This window comes from Amaranthus tricolor, chromosome 3 (assembly GCF_026212465.1).
Source record: "Amaranthus tricolor cultivar Red isolate AtriRed21 chromosome 3, ASM2621246v1, whole genome shotgun sequence".
Lineage (NCBI taxonomy): Eukaryota > Viridiplantae > Streptophyta > Magnoliopsida > Caryophyllales > Amaranthaceae > Amaranthus > Amaranthus tricolor.
The window spans coordinates 1,998,817-2,020,081 of NC_080049.1; the positions used below are offsets into that span (position 1 = coordinate 1,998,817).

Below are 21,265 nucleotides of genomic sequence, written 5' to 3' on the forward strand. Positions count from 1 at the left end.
TATGTGAGATGCTCCTGAGGAAAATTGTAACACCTCGTCATTTTTGTGACGTCGTTAATTATGATTATTATAATCACTTTTGGATATTTTATAAATATATTAAATTATTTTGAATTAGTCTTAATAAATTTCATTTACATACGAATTTAAACATTAATATATTTATATTAAAAATAAATTTAGGATTACTAAAAATAAGAGGTTCAAAGTAAAATTATTATCTATTAAATTTGTGAGCACACGAAAATTCATCGCAAAAAGACAAATCTATATAAATGCAAAAAAGACGAATCTAAATTAATAAATAAATAAACAAAATAAAAAAGACGAGTTAGGGTTGCAAGTGAGATAACCCTTCCTCACATTGCAAAACCCACGGCTGCCATCCCCCTTTCTTCCCTCTCCTTTTCTCTCACTCCCCTCCCTCACGGCTCACAAGAAACCAGCAGCCGCGCCCCACCGTGACCTCCACCAGCAGCACGGGCCACGTGTTTTTTTCTCCTCCATAGGCAGCCACCGCAGCACAGCTCTCTTCTCCCTCCCCCACGCACAGTGACGGCAGCAGCAGCCTTGTTCCCAACCTGCTGCAGTGCCGCCAGCTTGCTGTCCCATCGCCACCACCTTCCGATTCTGCTGCAGCCGCGGCCTCCAACTGCTACCCCACCTGCTGCCGTGAAGGCTGCCGCCACCAGCAGCTACTGTCCAGCTGCGTGGCATCCTCCAAAACCACCTAGTCTTCGCTCCTTTTCTAGTTCTCCCATTGTAAGCCTCTCATTTTTACTCTAAGTAATTTTCCTAGTTTCTAATTAGAATTTTATTAAGTTTACGAGTGTAGTGTTGATTTTTGCCTCATGATTAGTGAATCTTACTATGAGAACTAATTAAAGATGCTATTTTTGAATATTAAATAATTAGGGTTTGATTTAGAGTTGAAATTAGTAATGGTGTGGGCTTTCAATTATATTTTGATCGTGTATTAGTTTTATTGATTCTTGCTATGGATAATAGTTAAAAGTGTTATCTTTGAACATAAAATGACTAGGGTTTGGAATTAGAGATGAAATTATTAATGATGTGTGTTTTATGCTATATTTTGGTGGTATGATGATTGTTAGATAATCTTACAAGTTGTTATAAGGCCTACTTGATTGATTAAATGTTGTATGATTGTGGAAATGGTTAGTTGTCAATTGGGAGTAATAGTTGTTAAGTGTTGTGGTTTGATTGTTCGAATTATAAGTACCCTTGTTAGGTTATTGAAATTATAAATAAATAGTTTTAGTAAAGTTATGAGCATAGTGTCAACTTATTGTTGAGAGTTGTTACATGGTGTTTGATTATATTTCTTTCTAACTTTAGAGAATGTAATAAATGATGTTGCGACTCGATAACCTTAAGAATTGTCATTAGTCACATTAATGCTATATGATCACCATAAGATTTAAATGTGACGCGTTATTCTATTTAATGGTAACGTAAATCTTTATGATAGCTTGAAATTACGTGCTAAGTTGCGTTTTTAAGGTTTTTTAATTTTTTGGCACTTTCTCGCATAAAGTGGTTCAAACTTGGTTTGTTTTGCATGAAACTTGGCACACAACACTATTTGGTATACATATTATGTTAAAATGGTTAGAATCGAAAACAATAGTCATATGCTTGCAATTACGTGCTAAGTTCCGTTTTTGAGGTTTTTTAAGCGTTTTTATCACTTTATCGCATAAAGTGGTTCAAACTTGTTTTGTTTGGCACGAAACTTGGCACACAACACTATTAGGTATATTTTATTCTGTTGAAATTGTTAGAATCCAAAACAATAGTCATATGATTGAAATTACGTGTTAAGTTGCGTTTTAAAGATTTTTTAAGCTTTTTTGGCAGTTTCTCACATTAAAAAGTACAAACTTGGTTTGTTTTGCATGAAACTTGACACATAACACTATTTGGTATATATTATTGTGTTGGAATAGTTAGAATTGAAAATAATAGTCATATGTTTGAAATTACGTGCTAAATTGCGTTTTTAACGTTTCTTAAGCTTTTTTTGCACTTTTTCGCATGAAATAATTCAAACTTGGTTTGTTTTGCAAGAAACTTGGCACACACCACTATTTGGTATATATTATTGTGTTGAAATGGTTAGAATAAAAAACAATAGTCATATGCTTCAAAATTACATTCTAAGTTGCGTTTTTAAGTTTTTAAAACTTTTTTGGCTCTTTCTCGCATAAAGTGACTTGGTTTGTTTTGCATGAACCTTTGCACTAAGCACTATTTGGTATATATTATTGTGTTGAAATGGTTAGAATCGAACACAATAGTCATATGCTTGATATCATTTTCAAAGTTGCATTTTTGAGGTTTTTTAAGCGTTTTTGGCACTTTCTCGCATAAAGTGGTTCAAACTTGGTTTGTTTTGCTTGAAACTTGACACACAAAATTGTTTGGTATATATTATTGTGTTGAAATATTTAGAATTGAAAACAATAGTCATATGTTTGAAATTGCGTGCTAAATTGCATTTTTGATGTTTTTTAAGCGTTTTTGGCACTTTCTCGCATAAAGTGGTTTAAACTTGGTTTGTTTTGCATGAACCTTGGCACTAAACACTATTTGGTATATATTATCGTGTTGAAATGTTTAGAATCGAAAACAATAGTCATATGTTTGAAATTACTTGCTAAGTTGCGTTTTTGAGGTTTTTAAAGCATTTTTGGCACTTTCTCGCATAAAGTGGTTAAAACCTTGTTTGTTTGCCGCGAAACTTGGCACACAACACTATTCGGTATATATTTTTGTGTTGCATTGGTTAGAATCCAAAAAAATAGTCATATGCTAGAAATTATGTGCTAAGTTGCGTTTATAAAGTTTTTAAGCGTTTTTGGCACTTTCTCGCATAAAGTGGTTCAAACTTTGTTTGTTTTTCATGAAACCTGGCACACAACACTATTTGGTATAAATTATTGTGTTGAAATGGTTAAAATACAAAACTAAAATCATATACTTGAAATTACTTGCTAAGTTGCATTTATGAGGTTTTTTAAGCGTTTTTGGCACTTTCTCGCATAAAGTGGTTCAAACTTGGTTTGTTTTTCTTGAAACTTGGCACACAAAATTGTTTGGTATATATTATTGTGTTGAAATGTTTAGAATTGAAAATAATAGTCATATGCTTGAAATTGCGTGCTAAATTGCATTTTTGATGTTTTTTAAGCGTTTTTGGCACTTTCTCGCATAAAGTGGTTTAAACTTGGTTTGTTTTGCATGAACCTTGGCACTAAACACTATTTGGTATATATTATCTTGTTGAAATGTTTAGAATCGAAGTCATATGTTTGAAATTATTTGCTAAATTGCATTTTTGAAGTTTTTTAAGCTTTTTTGGCAATTTCTTGAATAAAGTGGTTAAAACCTTTTTCGTTTGCCACGAAACTTGGCACACTAACTATTTGGTATATATTTTTGTGTTGCAATGGTTAAAATAAAAAAACTAGTCATATGCTAGTAATTACGTGCTAAGTTGCGTTTATAAAGTTTTTTAAGCGTTTTTGGCACTTTTTTGCATAAATTGGTTCAAACTTTGTTTGTTTTGCATGAAACTTGACAAACAACACTATTTGGAATAAATTATTGTGTTGAAATGGTTAAAATACAAAACGCAAGTCATATGCTTGACATTACTTGCCTAGTTGCATTTTTGAGGTTTTTTAAGCGTTTTTGGCACTTTCTCGCATAAAGTGGTTCAAACCTTGTTTGTTTGCCACGAAACTTGGCACACAACACTATTTGGTATATATTATTATGTTGAAATTGTTAGAATCCAAAACAATAGTCATATGCTTGAAATTATGTGCTAAGTTACGTTTTTAAGGTTTTTTAAACGTTTTTGGTACTTTCTCTCATAAAGTGGTTCAATCTTGGTTTGTTTGGAACGAAACTTGGTACACAACACTGTTTTATATATATTATTGTGTTGAAATGTTTGAATCGAAAACAATGGTCATATGCTTGAAATTACGTGCTAAGTTGCGTTTTTGAGGTTCTTAAAGTGTTTTTGGCACTTTCTCGCATAAAGTGGTTCAACCTTGGTTTGTTTGGCACGAAACTTGGCGCGCAATACTATTTGGTATGTATTATTGTGTTGAAATAGTTAGAATAAAAAAAATAGTCATATGCAAGAAATTAAGTGCTCGGTTTCGTTTTTAAAGTTTTTAAAGCGTTTTGGCACTTTCTCGCATAAAATGGTTCAAACGTGGTTTGTATTGAATGAAACTTGGCACACAACACTATTTGGTATATATTATTGTGTTGAAATGGTTAGAATCCAAAACAATAGTCATATGCTTGAAATTATTTTCTAAGTTACGTTTTTAAGTTTTTAAAGATTTTTTAGCACTTTTCGCATAAAGTGAATCAAACTTGGTTTGTTTTGCATGAACCTTTGCACTAAGCACTATTTGGTATATATTATTTTGTTGAAATGATTAAAATCGAACACAATAGTCATATGTGTGATATTACTTTCTAAGTTGCATTTTTGAGGTTTTTTAAGCGTTTTTGGCATTTTCTCGTATAAAGTGGTTTAAACTTGGTTTGTTTGGCAAGAAACTTGGCACACAACACTATTTGGTATATATTATTGTGTTGAAATGGTTATAATCCTAAACAATAGTCATATGCTTGAAATTACATGCTAAGTTGCATTTTTGAGGATTTTTAAGCGTTTTTGGCACTGTCTCGCATAAAGTGGTTTAAACTTGGTTTATTTTGCCTGAAATTTGGCATACAACAATATTAGGTATATATTATTTTGTTGAAATAGTTAGAATCCAAAACACTAGTCAGATGCTTGAAATTATGTGATGAATTGCGTTTTTGAGATTTTTTAAGCGTTTTTGACATTTTTTCGCATAAAGTGGTTCAAACTTGGTTTGTTTTGTATGAAGCTTGGCACTAAACACTATTTGGTATATTTATTATTGTGTTGAAATGGTTAGAATCGAAAACAATAGTCATATGTTTGAAATTACGTGCTAAGTTGCATTTTTGAGGTTTTTTTAAGCGTTTTTGGCACTTTGTCGCATAAAGTGGTTCAAACTTGGTTTGTTTGGCACGAAACTGACACACAACACTATTCGGTATATTATTGTGTTGAAATGTTTAGAATCCAAAACAATAGTGATATGCTTGAAATTACGTGATAGGTTGCGTTTATAAGGTTTTCTAAGCGTTTTTGGCACTTTCTCACATAAAGTGGTTGAAGCTTGATTTGTTTGGGAAGTAACTTGGCACATAACACTATTTGGTATATATTATTGTGTTGAAATGGTTAGATTCCAAAACAATAGTCATATGCTTGAAATTATGTACTAAGTTGCGTTTTTAAGATTTTTTAAGCTTTATTTGGCATTTTCTCGCATAGAGTGGTTTAAACTTGGTTTGTTTTGCATGAAATTTTGCACACTACACTATTTGGTATATATTATTGTGTTGTAATGGTTAGAATTGAAATTACGTTCTTATGTTCTAATATATTTCTATTCACATTTATTTAAGTACTCATCTACAATGCACCTTTTCAGTGATAAAATTGTCTCTGAGATGGAGAAGGACATAATTGAGGATGATGACCCATTTTTTAGACACGAAGGGATGGCTGAAGACGCCCCACCATATCCCTCGGAGGTAGAGCTAGTACCAACGGATGCTCCCACTATCACTACTAGCGTTGGTTCTAAGAAGAGAAAAGGACGAGGTCCTACGAAAAGCCTCAAAGTTACAGAACCCATGCACTTAGAATACAATGCATTGGGTCAACCCTGTGGCAAATGGCGTAGGCAATATGGAAAACAAATCGGCATATGTAGTCGTAAGATTTCCATATTGTACGCATGGAACGAGGTTCCAGAGGATTTGAAGAACTCTCTGTGGGATGATATTGTGGTAAACACTTTTACTATTTTCATTCATTTACTTTCATTTGAAAATTAATTTAATAGACACTAATAAATATATATATTTTTTTTGTAGAATCTTTTTCACATTGAGAACAATAAAGAAAAGAAAAATGTATTTCTTTCAGCTGTTGCTAAAAGATTTAGAGATTTCAAATCCAAGCTTGTAACTGGCTGGATCACCAAGAAACGTGCCCGTAAGACCAAGAAAGTCAAAACGGGAAACGAAGGTGGAGACCAAGCACCTTCAAAGATGCCCTATGAAATATGGGGTCATATATCGAAGAATGAATGGGAAGAGTTTGTTGCCAAAAAAACAACTCCCACTGAAGTTGTAAGTATTCATTTATATTATAGCTTTTGATTTAATTTTTCTTCTTTTGATTCAATCATTAATCTAATAGATGACATTTGATTTCTATTGATTGATTAGGAAAAGCGTGGTAAAGCTTCTGAATCAGCAAGCAAAAGGAAGTTTTACCATCGCTTGGGCCCAAAAACGTACGATGAGGTCCAAAAAGAGTGGGTGGATGCGGGTTTATACCCCAATCAAGGTCCGACGACCTCATCTACGGCTAACTCTGCATTTGTGAATACTCCTGCTGGAGATCGGGTGCGAGATTGGTATTGCGGACTTCATTCCCGAGATTCAAGTGGTAAATATACCATTACTGATCCGGGAGCGAAGAAAGTTGCTGATGCTGTGGTGAGTTTTGAAATTTTAATTATATGCTTCATTTTTTTTGTATTTTTTGGCTTTGATTTACTATAAACTAATTCTTATATATGTCACTTTTTATTTGAACAGATAGGCTGGAAGGAAAAAGAAGCAACGAGAGAGTTCACCCATAGAGACAATGTTGATGCATTACATATTGTCTTAGGGAAAGACCAAAAAAAGCGGGTATTCGACAAAGGAGGGGTCCGAGTGGGATTAAAGAAGGCATTCGGCAAAGAGTGTGTCGCTACTCAATCCAGATGGTTGCTACCTGAAGAAGTAGCGACCCTCAGAAGGGAAATTACGAAGGACATACTCTACAAATTTGCATGCATTTTGCAGAAGATGGGAGCACCCATTGTAGACTTGACAAATATGATTGGCGAGGATCAATTCACTACCAAGGTAATAATCAATTGTATCTTATGTATTGTTATTATTTTATTGCATGCTTACACTAATTAAATTGTATTAATTCAAATTGCAAAAGAGTCCAAAAGGCTCTAAGAGAGAGACCGATTCCTCATCAAAGGCTGGTTCAAATTCGATGGGAACCAATCCAATTTTGACTGATGCGGAGCTGAAAGATCTCTCTCCAGATTGCAAATGGTTGCACACATGTGCATCTCGCATGTGTGAGGAGAACCCAATCATGCTACCCCTGGATAAGGACCAATTCAGCTTTGCTGAAAACCCTTTTGTAATTATCGGTCCTAGAGATATTGGGCAATTTTTAAGAGGAGAAATGTTGAATGTAGCTCTTATCCATGTCTACATGAGGTATGTTCATTATCTTACAATTTAGGCTTTATTATTTAATTTTTTTAATAATCGAATTACTGACAAAATTTTCTTATTCGTGAGTTTAGTGCGGCTTATGAAGAGCTAGATTGTTGCGAACCTCCAATAAAAATTGGATGGTTTTGTCCTGAAACGATTGCGGGTATTAGATGTGTAAATGTGCTAGATGATGTCAGAGCATACATTGAGCGTGCTTTGAAAAATTCGCTTACATCTAAACACACGTTCATTCTGGCTCCATATGTGGAAGAGTAGGTTTTATTTTTAAAATTGAACTTATTTTTTGATTTTTATCTAAGTTCATATATTCTCTAATTTGTTGATTTTAAATTTACGTTTGTAGTTTGCATTGGATACTTTTGGTCATATGTCCTTTGACTAATATCGTGCACGTCTTCGATTCGTTACATAAAGCTCAAAGCCCGCCTCGCAACACAAAATTCAAAGCCTTGTTAAATGCGTAATTTTATAAATTTTTACCAATTGCATTCAAGTGTTATATATATATATATATATATATATATATATATATATATATATATATATATATATAGTATTACATTAATATTAGTATATGCATTGATATATAAATAGTTATAATTTTTCCATGCCTTTCAGCACAATGAAGAAAGTGCGTGTAGAAATGGGATCTAGATCGAGAGACACATATCCGAAATGGAAAACAGTAAAGGTACACAACACTATTTGGAATACGTTTCATTTAAGTGTTTTTGGCACTATCTCGCATAAAGTGGTTTAAACTTGGTTTGTTTGGCACAAAACTTGGTACACAACACTATTTGGTATTTATTATTATGTTTAGAATCCAATACAATAGTCATAAGCTTGAAATAACGTGCTAAGTTGCGTTTTTAAGGTTTTTTTAAACGTTTTTGGTACTTTCTCGCATAAAGAAGTTCAATCTTGGTTTGTTTGAAACGAAATTTGGAACACAACAGTATTTGGTATATATTTTGTGTTAAAATGGTTAGAATCGAAAACAATAGTCATATGCTTGAAATTACGTGCTAAGTTGCATTTTTGAGGTTTTTTAAGCGTTTTTGACACTTTTTCGCATAAAATGGTTTAAACTTGGTTTGTTTGGCATGAAACTTGGCGCGCAATACTATTTGGTATATATTATTGTTTTGAAGTGGTTAGAATTGAAAATAATAGTCATATGCTAGAAATTACGTATTAAGTTGCGATTTTATGCGTTTTTAAGCGTTTTTGGCACTTTTGCGCATAAAGTAGCTCAAACTTGGTTTGATTTGCGCGAAGCTTGTCACACAACACTATTTGGTCTATATTATTGCGTTGAAGTGGTTAGAATTGAAAATCATAGTCGTATGCTAGAAACTACGTATTAAATTGCGATTTTATGCGTTTTTATGTTTCTTTGGCACTAACATCTATTTTCTCTTAGTGCTTTCGACAACCTTCTAATTCCGTTGATTGCGGCTATTACACTCTCAAATACATGGATGATATCTTAAAATCCGTGAAGGAGATTGGAGTCGAAAACATAGATGCCGTAAGTATTTGTTACATTATAAATTATTATTATTGGTAAAATCTAATGTTTATTAATCTTTTAATTTTATATTATATTATAGGTTTTATACGACATTCCGAGGGAAACACGCCCTCTGAGAAGTGGAGAGATGCGCGAATTAAAAGACAAGATTGCCGCGTATCTTGCTAATTTTTGTCCTTGATAAATTGTAATTAGTATAGATTTTTTAGGACTTTAATATATATTATTGTATATATATGTACGTACATATCATATTATATTATCGAGAGTTTTTTATTACAAAGAGATCATTGGTGATTATCATTGGATCATTATTGGATTATCATTGTTATTACATTGTACATTATTATTGGATTATTATTAGAATAAAACGAGAAAAGAAAAAAAATAGCTATTTGCTGCGGTCAGCCCTCAAAACCGCAGCAAATAAGTGACCGCAGCAAATAATGGCACTTATTTGCTGCGGTTTTTGGGGATGACCGCAGCAAATAATACCTTTTTTTGCTGCGGTTTTTAACCGTAGCATTTAAAATAGGTTATTTGCTGCTATTACTATTGCTTGGGGCCAAAACCGCAGCAAATAATGGCCAAAAAACCGCAGCAAATGAGGTTTTTTCCACTAGTGTATGCTGTGGTTTTTCTAGAACTACAACATATAATAGTGTGTCATATGCTGCTATCACTAGGGGTGTTTTAAAAACCTGATTCGAAATATCCGATCCGGGATATCCTGTATCCGGTTGTTAAAATCGGATAATTAACTCGAATTGCCAAAACCAGATATCGGGTCGGATTTGAATACCATTTTTATAAATCCGGATACCGGGTTGGATTCGGATACCATTTTTATAAATTCGGAAACCCGATATCCGGTTTATTATTTTTAAAAAAAGTAAATTAAATGAGCATCAAGAAACAACACCGTCCCCTACTCCCCTTCATTTGAAAACCTAATTGAAGGAGCAGCTTCAAGAACTTAGAAACCTTCATTCAGCGTCGTTCCCTAATTCAATCTTCATCATCATCAATTCGTCTTTCATCAGAGATTCAGAGCAGTCCTTCATCGAATCATCAATTCATCACCATCTTCGTCCTTCATCACAAATCTTCGAACTTTTCATAAAAACAAATCTATGTTTCAAGGTCCTTGTACAATGTCTTCATCTTCTTCATAATGTCAGTCTTCATCGAATCATCTTCTTTAGCTTCAAATCTTCGTCCTTCACAAGTATTTTACTTAAATTTTAAGTCTTATTCCTAATTTTAGTTGTTTTTAATTTTTTTTAATATTTTGAATTTAAATTCTGATATTTGTTTGTTCAATTTTATTTTCAGATCCTCTTTACAATTTTATTTGAAGATCTACATGGATTCTTACCCACCACCATCTGGAAATAAGGATTTTTTTTTAACAAAATCGGGTATTCGGTTTCTGACCCGGTTTAAACCGAGTACCCGGATTTCGGGTACCCATTAAACCGGGTTGAAACCGGATCATAATTTTAAGTATCCGAAAAACCGGGTACCGGGTTTTCCGGATCTGGGTCGACCCGGTATCCGGTTTTGAACACCCCTAGCTATCACTAGTGCCGCGTGTCAAAACCGCAGCATATTACGGGGATAAAACTGCAGCATATAATGTTTTTCCACTAGTGATTAATCGGAAGATTAAGATTAAAAATTTTAAGTCTGTTACATAAGAAGTAGACTAGGTTTGGAGACCATGTCTTAACCTTTATTTTTCTTTGTCAACCTTAATTTGCTCGAAGATGAGCAAAGGTTAAGCATGAGGGAGTTTGAGAAGTACAATTATTTGCAGTTAATTATATCATTTTATACTCCTTGATGATGGTCGTTGTTAATAATTCCGTGATTATTTTGAAGATTTATGCTACTTTACTCGTTTTGGTTATTCATGTTGATTTTTAGTGGTTTTGATTGTTTTAAGCATAATTCTTATGGTTTTAATGCTGACGGAGGTCACTAAGAAAGATTTTAGTTCGGGTGAAGATGTTCTACAAAGAAAATGAGCAAAAGAGTAGAAGAGTGTTTATAATGCAAAAGTTTTGAGGTGAAATTTGATACATGTCTACTCTTTTGGTCATAACGTTTGATAGGAAGATCGCATTAATGCAAGATTTGCGTCATTGGAAACTAGACTTCAAAAGCTTTCCAACAGGTATATTATATGTCCGATTCTGATAAACGAGCAAGAAATGACAATCGTTTGAAGTCTGCAGAAACTGTCAGCCAAAAACGCCGACTCGACTTCCTGGTCATGGAAATGGACGTCGAATAGGCTTTACTTCTGGAATCCGGGCAGCCTTTTTTCCATTATTTAATTTTGTAGTATTTTATTTTATCTTATTTTTAATTAACTTTTTAGGGTTGATTTTAGTGGTAAATGAGGAGCATTTAGGTTAAGCGTCCTTTAAAGGAGCACAAGGAGGGAGACTAAAACCTCTTCTCATTCTTCCTCCTTTATCTTCCTCTCCATTTGAACACCATTTTAATTCTTGTAAGCTTTTAATTTCTTGTCTTTGATTTACTTTCTCATTATTAGTTTAATCTTTCTTTATCAATTTTGTATTAGTTTAATCTTTTCTTGTCAAACTTTAACCATTCTTCCTAGAAATTGTCATTTATTAAAAGTAGTACTGCTCTTCAACTTTTTGTCTTTTGGATCTTTAATTTTGTGTCTCATAGTTTAATTATTGTTTTTCCTTGCAAATTTCAATATTATCATTTTCATTCATGTTTAGTATTATCTTAAGGTTTGTGTTCATTGTTTCCACCATGATTAGTGAGTAGATCAATTTTCTAGGGTTAGGGCTTGAATTTATAAGTTAAGTATGATTTGATTTTTGAATGTGTCTATGAAATTAGGATTAAAGTGGTTGAATTGTGCTAATAACCATAAATTAAATATGTTTTGTTAGACTAGTCAATAGAACTAGCATGTGAGATTAGGACCAACTTTGCTTTAAGATAAATTTTAGTTAAATTCTTATTAATTCATTCAATAAAATTAGTGTGTGAAAATTAAATTAATAGGGTCTAAATCTAATAGTTAATCTATAGCGCGAGAGTTTGAGATTAACAAGATCATATTTAATTACATAATTAATCCGACATTTCATAGATACTAATGAGAATTCGATCATACAAGATTTTAGGGGATTCCTGACACCCTAAATCTCTTCATCATATAGCTTTAATCCATATTTCTTATTGCTTTTGTAGTTTGATAGATAAACAACCAACCAAACTTTTTTCTCTTTGAGCAATATAATTAATAGAAATTAGCAAGGTTTTTGTCATAACTTTCTTGTGTTCGACCCGCGACTACACGTACACCGTGCGGTTGCGATTAAATAAAATTTGCACATCATAGTCTGTGACAATTCGTCAAATAATCTCACCGTGGCCCACTCGTGTGGAGATGGGACTCCAGTGGGCTCGGGCCCAGAAACCCACGGCGATAAGCGTTGGCTTGCATATACACTTGATGAGGTTCATTGTTTTCCAAAACCGTATAGTAGTAGGAGGATTAGCCCACCCAATATATATGCAAGTCCACAATCTACTATTCTATCGATGTGGAGTCTTGTCTCACATGTGAAGTATTTCCAATAGAACTTGTATCACAGCAAAATTACATTTAATAAATGGAGTTGAAACTTCCCTATCATAATCCCTTTTGGAAAAAAATACTAAGCGTTTTTGACTCCATATATTAGCCTAGTTAGTGATGGCCACGGTCTAAGTTGGGCCGGTTCCGGTTCCACCCGTTTTCAGTTCCATCTAGAACCTGATTCAAACATTTTCGGTTCCGGGCGGTACCAAATGGATCCTTGGCGATTCATGAGGCGATTCTGACGGTTCCAAATCACAGGTCGGGCGGGTCGGACCATCAATTCCATTCTTATTTTTCCTATAAATATAATATAAAAATTCTATGATAATGCGGATGTACATTTGATGATTACTTGATTATTAGCGAAATTCATTGCTTGTCATCCTTATTAAAATATTTACTAAAAAGAAGGAAAAAAATAAATTAGTAAGAAACCGATTAATAAAAAAAGAGGGAGAAAATGGACTTGAACCTAGTATCCCGAACGAATATTAAGCTGCCTACGTATCCCGAAGGAATCAAAGCCCACGTAGTTCTTTGTCATATCATTTATTTGTAGTTGTTGAATGTTGATTGATCGTTGTCCGATATTCATGATCCTATTCTTCTTCGTCACCATCATCTTGTTGGTTGAATGCTTCCGCTGACTCTCTTCCCGCCGATGATGCAGATGTATCCATCATCATCCATGGATCAAAATCGTCTTCATCATCATTGTTCTTGAGTCTTTGTGTTTGGACCTCCGCTTGATCCCAATCTTTCTTGCAAACACATATTTGAATAGTATGTGGAGCAAGACGAGATCTCTTTTCCTTTAGAACTCTTCTATTTGCACTAAAAGTAGATTTCGACGCAATAGTAGAAGCATGAATTGCAAGGATATCCTTTGCAATTCTCGATAATATGGAGAATTTTATTGATTTTTATTTCCACCATTCTAAAATATTATAGCTACTTTGTTCAATTTTAAAGTGATGTTTAAGATAATTATCTTAGTTGCGTGAACATACGCTTCTAATATTTTCTGTACGCTTATAGCTAGTTCCCATGTTTCAACACTTATACGGCTATCCGTACACCCAATATACAATTGTGTTATAACTGGACGATTAGCGATAGCCTTTTTTAATAAATCATGGGTTGAGCCCCAACGTGTAGGAGTATTTGATGACCAATATACTTTTTTTAGTTGATAATGGTCACATAATTGCTTATATCTTCTGTTTACATGTCATAATCTAAGCCACTTCACTATGTCTCTAATGGGATCTTATAAATCACTTAGTTGTCTAATACCTACTTGGCAAGATAAGTTAACAATATGAGCACAACAACGTACGTGTAATAATCTCCACCAATGATAAAACTAAAAGTAGGTTCATTATACAAAAGTTTGATGCATTTAATGTTGGCGGTTGCATTATCGGTAAACAACAAATATCTTATCTAACAAGTTCCATTCTTTACTGTACCACCACCTAACATGTATTCACATAACACAATAAATGAATTTTTACTACATTCTTGATTTACAAAATATAAATATCATGTATAAAAAATCAAAAAGTATTCACCTCTGCTGAAATTGTATGAAACTAAGGGCTTTACCCCTTGACTTTCACAAATTTGACAAGTGCATAAGAAAACATTCGGATTGTCGGTTGGTTGTTTTGTAAAATACGACCACACATGTGAAACAGCTCTACCTCTAGGAGGTGGCATTGCCAGAAAAGGTTGTCTTACTGGTTCATCTTCATCTAAATTTAAATATAAAGACATACTCAAATACCACAATACATAAATAAATAATAATTTAAAATTTCATCAATTTGAAGAATAAAATTATAAAACTAACCGATACTTTAAAAATTGACTCGTTTACCACGAGCTTGTCTTTGTTGTTGTTGTTGTTGTTGTTGTTGTTGTACTTCATGTGATCTCGTTGATGATTGATAAGATCTAAGTATCCCAATAGGGGTCGTTGGTTCTTCTTCTTCTTCTTCTTCTTCAATTTGTATTTCTCTTTCCACTTCTTCTGCATAATCGTGTAATTCTTGGTCGTATCCTTCTGGATAATTTGGTTCATAATTACTAACCGAAGGTGTTGTTGATATCGACTGAGTTGAAGTGACCTTTCTTTTGGAGCTAGAACCTCCAAATGATTTTGCCACTTTAGTAACTTTTTAGAGGCTTTTTTCAAAAAAGAAGACATGATAATATTGAAATAAAAATGTAATTAAGAAATAAACAAAAAATTAAAAGACTAATTATGTAATTAAGAAATAATTAAAAGACTAATTATGTAATTAAGAAATAATTAAAAGACTAATTATGTAATTAAGAGAATAATTGCGTAATTAAGTGGAGAGTAGGAGAAGAGATAAATTGTGAATGAAAAGATTGAAAGTGTGGAGTATATATAGAAAAATCCCAACGGCTAGTTAACGACTATTTTTTGACTGGTTCCGAAGAAGCGCGGGTGAACCGCACGATTACGGTTCCGGTTCCAAGGAACCGTTGGGCCGAGTGAACCGTTTCGGTTCGGTTCCCGGTTCTTTGGTCCGGTTCTAGCGTTTTTTTTTCGACGGTTTCACGGTTCCGCTGTTTGGCCCGATTCGATACTTGTCATGAACGGTTCCGGTTCCAGGACAGTTTTCAAGCGGTTCGGTTCCAGGTAATTCGCTTCGTGGCCATCACTAAGTTTAGTAAATCTCCAAAAAAACGCTATTAAAATTAAGATAGCAAAAAAATAACACTAAAAAGGATAAATGTAAAAGTATGATTTGATCCCTTAACTTTAAATTACATTTTAATATAAATTTATTAGTCAATAAATAGTTTAAATTAGGATTTGATCCCTTAACTTTAAATTACAAATGTGTTACACTAATCGTTGACCTATAGTAATTTTTATTATATTTTACACTCTTTAAGCTATATATCATATTAGTAACAAGGACCCTAGCCAAAAATACAAAAAGATCGTATTTTCAACAAGGGGGTCGTGCCTTGTTATCTACATTTTATCTTTATTTTTACCCCTATAAGTGGCTTGTTTAGCGTGAGGAATCTACATGTTATCGCATTGGTTTATTGGATTTTACGCTTGTTTTATTGATTTGGTATTTTATTTCATTTCAGGATCTAATCATCAACAACGAGCACAAACTAGCCCCTTTGGTTGCATACATTGCTCACCTAAACACCAAGGGCTCAAAGAAGTGAAACATCATGAGCCAAGCCACAATAACAAGCCAAAAAAAAAGCCAATATAGATCCCCTCGACCAGAATAGGCTCGAGCTAAGGTGGCTTGAGCAATATTGCTCGAGCCAGAAGCTGAGTATTACATATCTGAAGCTCGCTTGACCGGTCGAGCAAAGTTGGCTCGGGTCGAGCGAAGTGCATTTAAACTTCCAGAATTTCTGATTATCAGCAAGATTCAATCCAGGTGTACAGTACATACGCTCAACTAGTTGAGCAAGATGGCTCGGGTCGAGCAGAGCTAAATTTCACATTCTGTCCAATTTTTGAAGTTTCTGATGTTGGACCTGATGGTGGCTCGATTGGTCGAGTAGGATTCGCTCGAGTCGAGTGAAATAGGCGGCAACAGCATGTGCGATCTTTTTAAGCATCATTCGAGGTCCAATTACATTTGTTTCTTCTAATTGCTGCTGCCAAAGACTACTAGCCACCCTACCATATCCACTAGGGGTGGCCCCCCCCCCCCCCCCCTTTACAACCTAGAAGTGGTGGAGTAATCATGAAACTATCACCCCCCACTTGTTTTTGAAGCCTGTAAATAGAGAAGAGGAAGAGGGAGCTATGATCTGAGTTTTCACCTTTCATTTTAAGTAATTTCTATTTATTTTTCATAGTTTTGCTTTCATTTCAATTAAAAATTAGTGTTATCATAATTTTCCTTTCAATTCAATTAAGTATTTTCACTTTCCAAATACAATATTAACTTCATCCTTTATTGTAATATTTTGTAACTTGAAATTCTTCAACCATTGATGTACTATTATTGAAGCTTTTGGAAGGTATTACTTTGAATCACCAATTCATCTTGTTCATCCTTAGATTGAGCTTAAAAGAGTAACTTCTATCCTTGCTTATGTTGTTTTCAATTCATGTCACTTAGTTATCCTTGATTATTTGTCTTTAGTTTCATATATTCATGCTTGTAGTTCTTCAACTTATATTGCACTCATCTCTTTAGGATACTCTAGCTTAATTTATTCATCTATGATTCTTGGCTTGTTTGCATTCTACAATTTCAATATGAGTATGAGTGAGTAGTTTGTTTTGGCTTAGGCTAGTCATTATCACCATGTATGTAGTTTAAATTGCTTTCTTTACCTTTGGCTTGGTTGTATTGTTTATGGTTTAAGATTGATTTTGCTATCATGTTGTAGTGTCGTTGAATTGATGGCGAGAGTCGATTTTTAACGATAATCTATGCTTAAAAGTTAAGACATCTCCATGAGAATAGGTAGATGCTTTGATTGGAAATGTTGAATGTGTGCTTCATGTCTTAAATTATGCTTAGCTCCATGAGAATAGGTAGTTGAATATGTTTAGGAAGCTTTTGTTGCTCGAGAAAGAACATTAGTACTTATGATACGTTCTTCCCCATAACAAAATATCCATGACCTTAGGTTAATGATTAGTAATTCTATTTTAGTGGGAAAGCCTAGCCTATGCCTCTTAGCTTATTGATCATTTTAACCTTGCTTTTAGTTCATTGTACCCTTATTTACTTTTATGCTTTATTTTCATTAAGTATTTTTAGTTGCTTGTTTTAATCTCCAAATATTATATTATACATTTTCGAACACACTAATCAATTGAGAAGCTATTAACTTAACCCCCACTCCTTGTGGATTCGACCCGTACTTGCCGACGTACTACGCTACGCCGTGCACTTGCAGTATTACTATTGAAGGATGTAAAGTCCCGATTAGGCCTCCCCCAACCCCTATGTAGCTTCACCTATGTATGCAAGGATAAATATTGTTGAATTCAAGGTTGTTAAAATTGAGATCATATTTGGGATCGATAAGAGGATATGATCAAAATCGATATAATATGAATTTATTTTTGTTAATATACAATCAGATAATTGATTATCAATCATTTTTGTCATTTTAATTCATTTGTAAAGTTTTGAACCGTAAACAAAGACTTATATGACATATCTTTTAATTGATTAAAAGAAATACTTCAATTTTGATAATGGTAAGGACAATTTAGTTTTCATTTATATTTATATGTAATTAAAAACTTGAATATAAGATTTTTTTTATGATTGTGACTATTATTGTAGGATAGGATCTTTGAAACGTAGGATTGTGGAATCGTATTATGATTTTATCACCCATATTCTTAATCTTGGTAGAATCATACGGTTCTACCATTATTAATTAAGATCGCACCTAAGATTTAGATCGCTCGTCTATTTTTAGATCGTAAAGTCGTAGAATCCTAGATCAAAATCGAAATTTTTATAACCACGGTTGAATTCTTTGTAGACGAATAGCTTTTGGAAGATCATTGGTTGTGTTATTGGCAGAGTTTGGTTATTTCGTAACCAAGGTGGGAAATTATTGAGCGTATTACTCAATAATTTCATCTCATGTGTAACTAGAGTTGTGCAATGACCTAATGGCCTATTAGAGGTCCAAATTAAATCCTTAAATACGGGGACTATAAACGGGTCGTGCCTTAAATTTATTGATCCTTAAACGGGCCCTTTATTCATCAATAAAACGGTTCAAACAAGCTCTATACAAATCTTAAACGGGCCCGGTCAGGTTGGAGTTCGCTAGAAGGATCTAACCCTTTGAGCCTGGCCCAATCAATCCCGAACTTGACTTGACTTTTATCCAGCCATTGCATAGGTCTATGTGTGCCTTTTGTTGTAATACGGAGTTGGAAGTATGACCTTCTATATCTTCCCCTGATCTAACTATACGTTGAAGTTATTTCCTCTGAAGAACTTGAACCAGAAGCAGAGGAAAGCATATATTGATCAAAACTCATAAGTATAGCAGCTATTTATTTTTTTCTCTTGCCAACTAATATTTTCTTTTGATCTTTTTTGATCTTTAAAAAAAAAAGCTATTGGGTATATGTGTGGGATATCGTAGTTATTGTTATGTGCTTTAGTCAGTGAACCATATCGGTGATGTCTCCCAAGTCATGTGCATCTTTCAATCACATTTCAGCACATGGTTCCATAAAAGTTGACCTTGAAGACATGTATGAAGATGGAAACCATGCAATAAAACATAAGCATCACAAGCAAGAGCATACCAATGAAATCAACACAATAACAGACCATACAGAACATATTCTGACATCAGAACAACACAGCAGCACGACCAGCGACCAACCCAACTTGCACGACACGTGGAGACTAAACCAATGCATCCAGGACCTGGGATGCAGTAGAAATGGAATCTTGGCACATGGACCTAGCCATCAAGGGCAAAGAACCCTATTGATAACTCACACAGCTCTCTAAAATCCGTGTGCAAGGTCGTGTAGTCAGCAGCTGGTTCGAAACAAACAGCACTGATCTTGTGACCAGCTGACCTTGTGAGCCTTGGCCTGAACGTAGTTTTTGATGTATGGGAGCACCAAGGGTAGAAATGGAATCTCTACACTAGGATCTTGCTACCACGACTCTTATTGGCCATCATCTACCTTTAGAAGTGCACGAAAAGATGGATGAAAGGTCACCTGTTCAGCAGCTTCCTGTCAGAATTTCAGAATACTTTGTGCTTGTTTTTCATGTCTTTTTAATGTGCACATGTTTGGCACGTGTCTTGTAATGACCGTTATTATTAGTTGGACGTGTCATAAGCCTTCTCATTGTATTTCCCTCTTCCCATATGTCTATATATAGATGGCTCATTCATTGTAGAGACGAAGTTTTGATGAATAAAATCAGAAAATTCACTAAGTGATTTTCATTTCAATTGCCTTGCAATTGGGTTACTAAGGGCCAGTTTGCCCTTCATGAACGTGTAAACCCTTGATCAGTCTTCAAGATTACACTTCATTCTATCCAAGAACGCTGAGCATTCCATTGATTGATCAAAGGAAAGCATTGGGGTTGTGTTGAGAAGAGGCCTGGCAGTCCAGCTCTTGTCAAAACGCTGCTATCAGCCTTGGAATATCCCAAGTTGAGTCACGGTTCGATTTTTGCGTTTAAATTCATCATTTCACACGCATAATCGCATCAGTCAGATAATTATAGGATTTTATTGATGTTTAAAAATAAATAATAAACTCTATGTTTCAATTATTGAAAAATAAAATAAGTGACATCGAAAAAAAAGAAAAAAGTTGACTTATATATAGCTTGATGAATACCTTTTCATTAGCAATTGATTTTAGGATGAAAACTGATCGAACATGTTTATAGTCAACTCCCCTTTTAAGTTTTAAGTTATGGGGTTAAGAATTAATGGATAAGTCATAAACGGATTCAGAAAAAACCAAGTAATTTTAATAATTAAAAAATAATTATATAGCCATTAGCCAATACGAGCAAGCCAAAGATTTGAAACGATGAACTATTGTAAGAGAGTACAGCACTGATCAATTATAAATGGTAATTATTGTTACATTTCAAATAAAAATGAACTTACCCCACTCAAAATTAAAATTTTAAATCTCTTCAGAAAAAAAAAATAAAAATTTTAAATGAAATTTGTATAAAAAGTTTTGAGATTTGAGTTATATTTTTCAATTGATGCAATAATCCACAACCCACTAGTGTGATTGATGTAGTAATATATATTTTTCAATTTGCATATAAGATGACCTTTTATCTGTATTTGGCAGAGCCGTCTTGAAAAATTTTGGGCCCTGTGCAAAACTTTTATTTTGCGTCTTGTTTATATTAAATATATTTATTTTATTAATAAACTTAACATATTTTTTTATTAACTTTTTCATATACGGGAAAAAGAGAAGCCTTGTGCAGTCGATTACCTCGAACATTTTTAAAGACCCCTTTGGTTTTAGGCCCATAAAAAGTCAAGAACGATACTGACGAAGCTACAATTTTAAGAGGGCAAAGTCACCCAAATAAGATAGTTGATAAATGGCACCAGCAATTGTAGAGGAAGCAGAGAAATTACGGGAAGTTTGGAGTATCCGTGTTTGCATCATTTTAAGCCTATCCATTCAAGCATGCTTAACTTTTCTTGCACCTTTAAGAAAGCGCCACAAAAAGATGAGCTTTTTAATTTGGGTATTGTACTTATTAGCTGATGCAGTTGCACTATACACCATTGGTTTAATCTCAACAAGCTCATCTACCACAATTTCATTGGATATCCTTGTTTTCTGGTCACCATTTTTATTAGTCCATTTAGGAGGACCGGACACAATAACTGCGCTTGCTCTTGAGGACAATGAGCTTTGGTTTAGGCATCTTCTTCAACTTGGAACCCAATCAGCCGGAACTTTTTACCTTTTCTACAGAGCAACCTGGAATAACTCGGGGGATGCACTCTTAATTCCTGCTGTTATAATGTATATAGATGGATGTGTTAAGTACCTTGAGAGAACTACTTCTTTGTACCTAGCTAGTATGGATACT

At 33.9% G+C, this 21,265-nt stretch overlaps 1 protein-coding gene across 2 annotated transcripts; it reads left to right on the forward strand.

Moving 5' to 3' along the window:
• Positions 1–338: 338 nt before the first annotated feature.
• On the forward strand, positions 339–9,351 carry LOC130808069 (uncharacterized). Of its 2 annotated transcripts, XM_057673516.1 has the most exons (11): positions 339–762; positions 5,583–5,943; positions 6,031–6,288; positions 6,388–6,660; positions 6,763–7,077; positions 7,163–7,452; positions 7,542–7,724; positions 7,817–7,933; positions 8,092–8,164; positions 8,900–9,007; positions 9,090–9,351. In XM_057673516.1, exons 2-11 carry the CDS (start codon positions 5,602–5,604, stop codon positions 9,189–9,191), a joined length of 2,061 nt encoding a protein of 686 aa, XP_057529499.1. In that variant the 5' UTR covers positions 339–762; positions 5,583–5,601; the 3' UTR covers positions 9,192–9,351. The 2 variants fall into 2 exon arrangements, with proteins under 2 accessions (XP_057529499.1, XP_057529500.1); XM_057673517.1 differs by lacking the exons at positions 7,542–7,724; positions 7,817–7,933.
• Positions 9,352–21,265: the final 11,914 nt, after the last annotated feature.

Coding starts and splice junctions, on each gene's coding strand:
- LOC130808069 (XM_057673516.1), top strand. CDS start 5,602: ATGGAGAAGGACATAATTGAGGATGATGACCCATTTTTTAGACACGAA. Junction 6,661..6,762: donor AGAAAGTTGCTGATGCTGTG/GTGAGTTTTGAA, acceptor TTATTTGAACAG/ATAGGCTGGAAGGAAAAAGA. Junction 7,725..7,816: donor CTGGCTCCATATGTGGAAGA/GTAGGTTTTATT, acceptor TTACGTTTGTAG/TTTGCATTGGATACTTTTGG.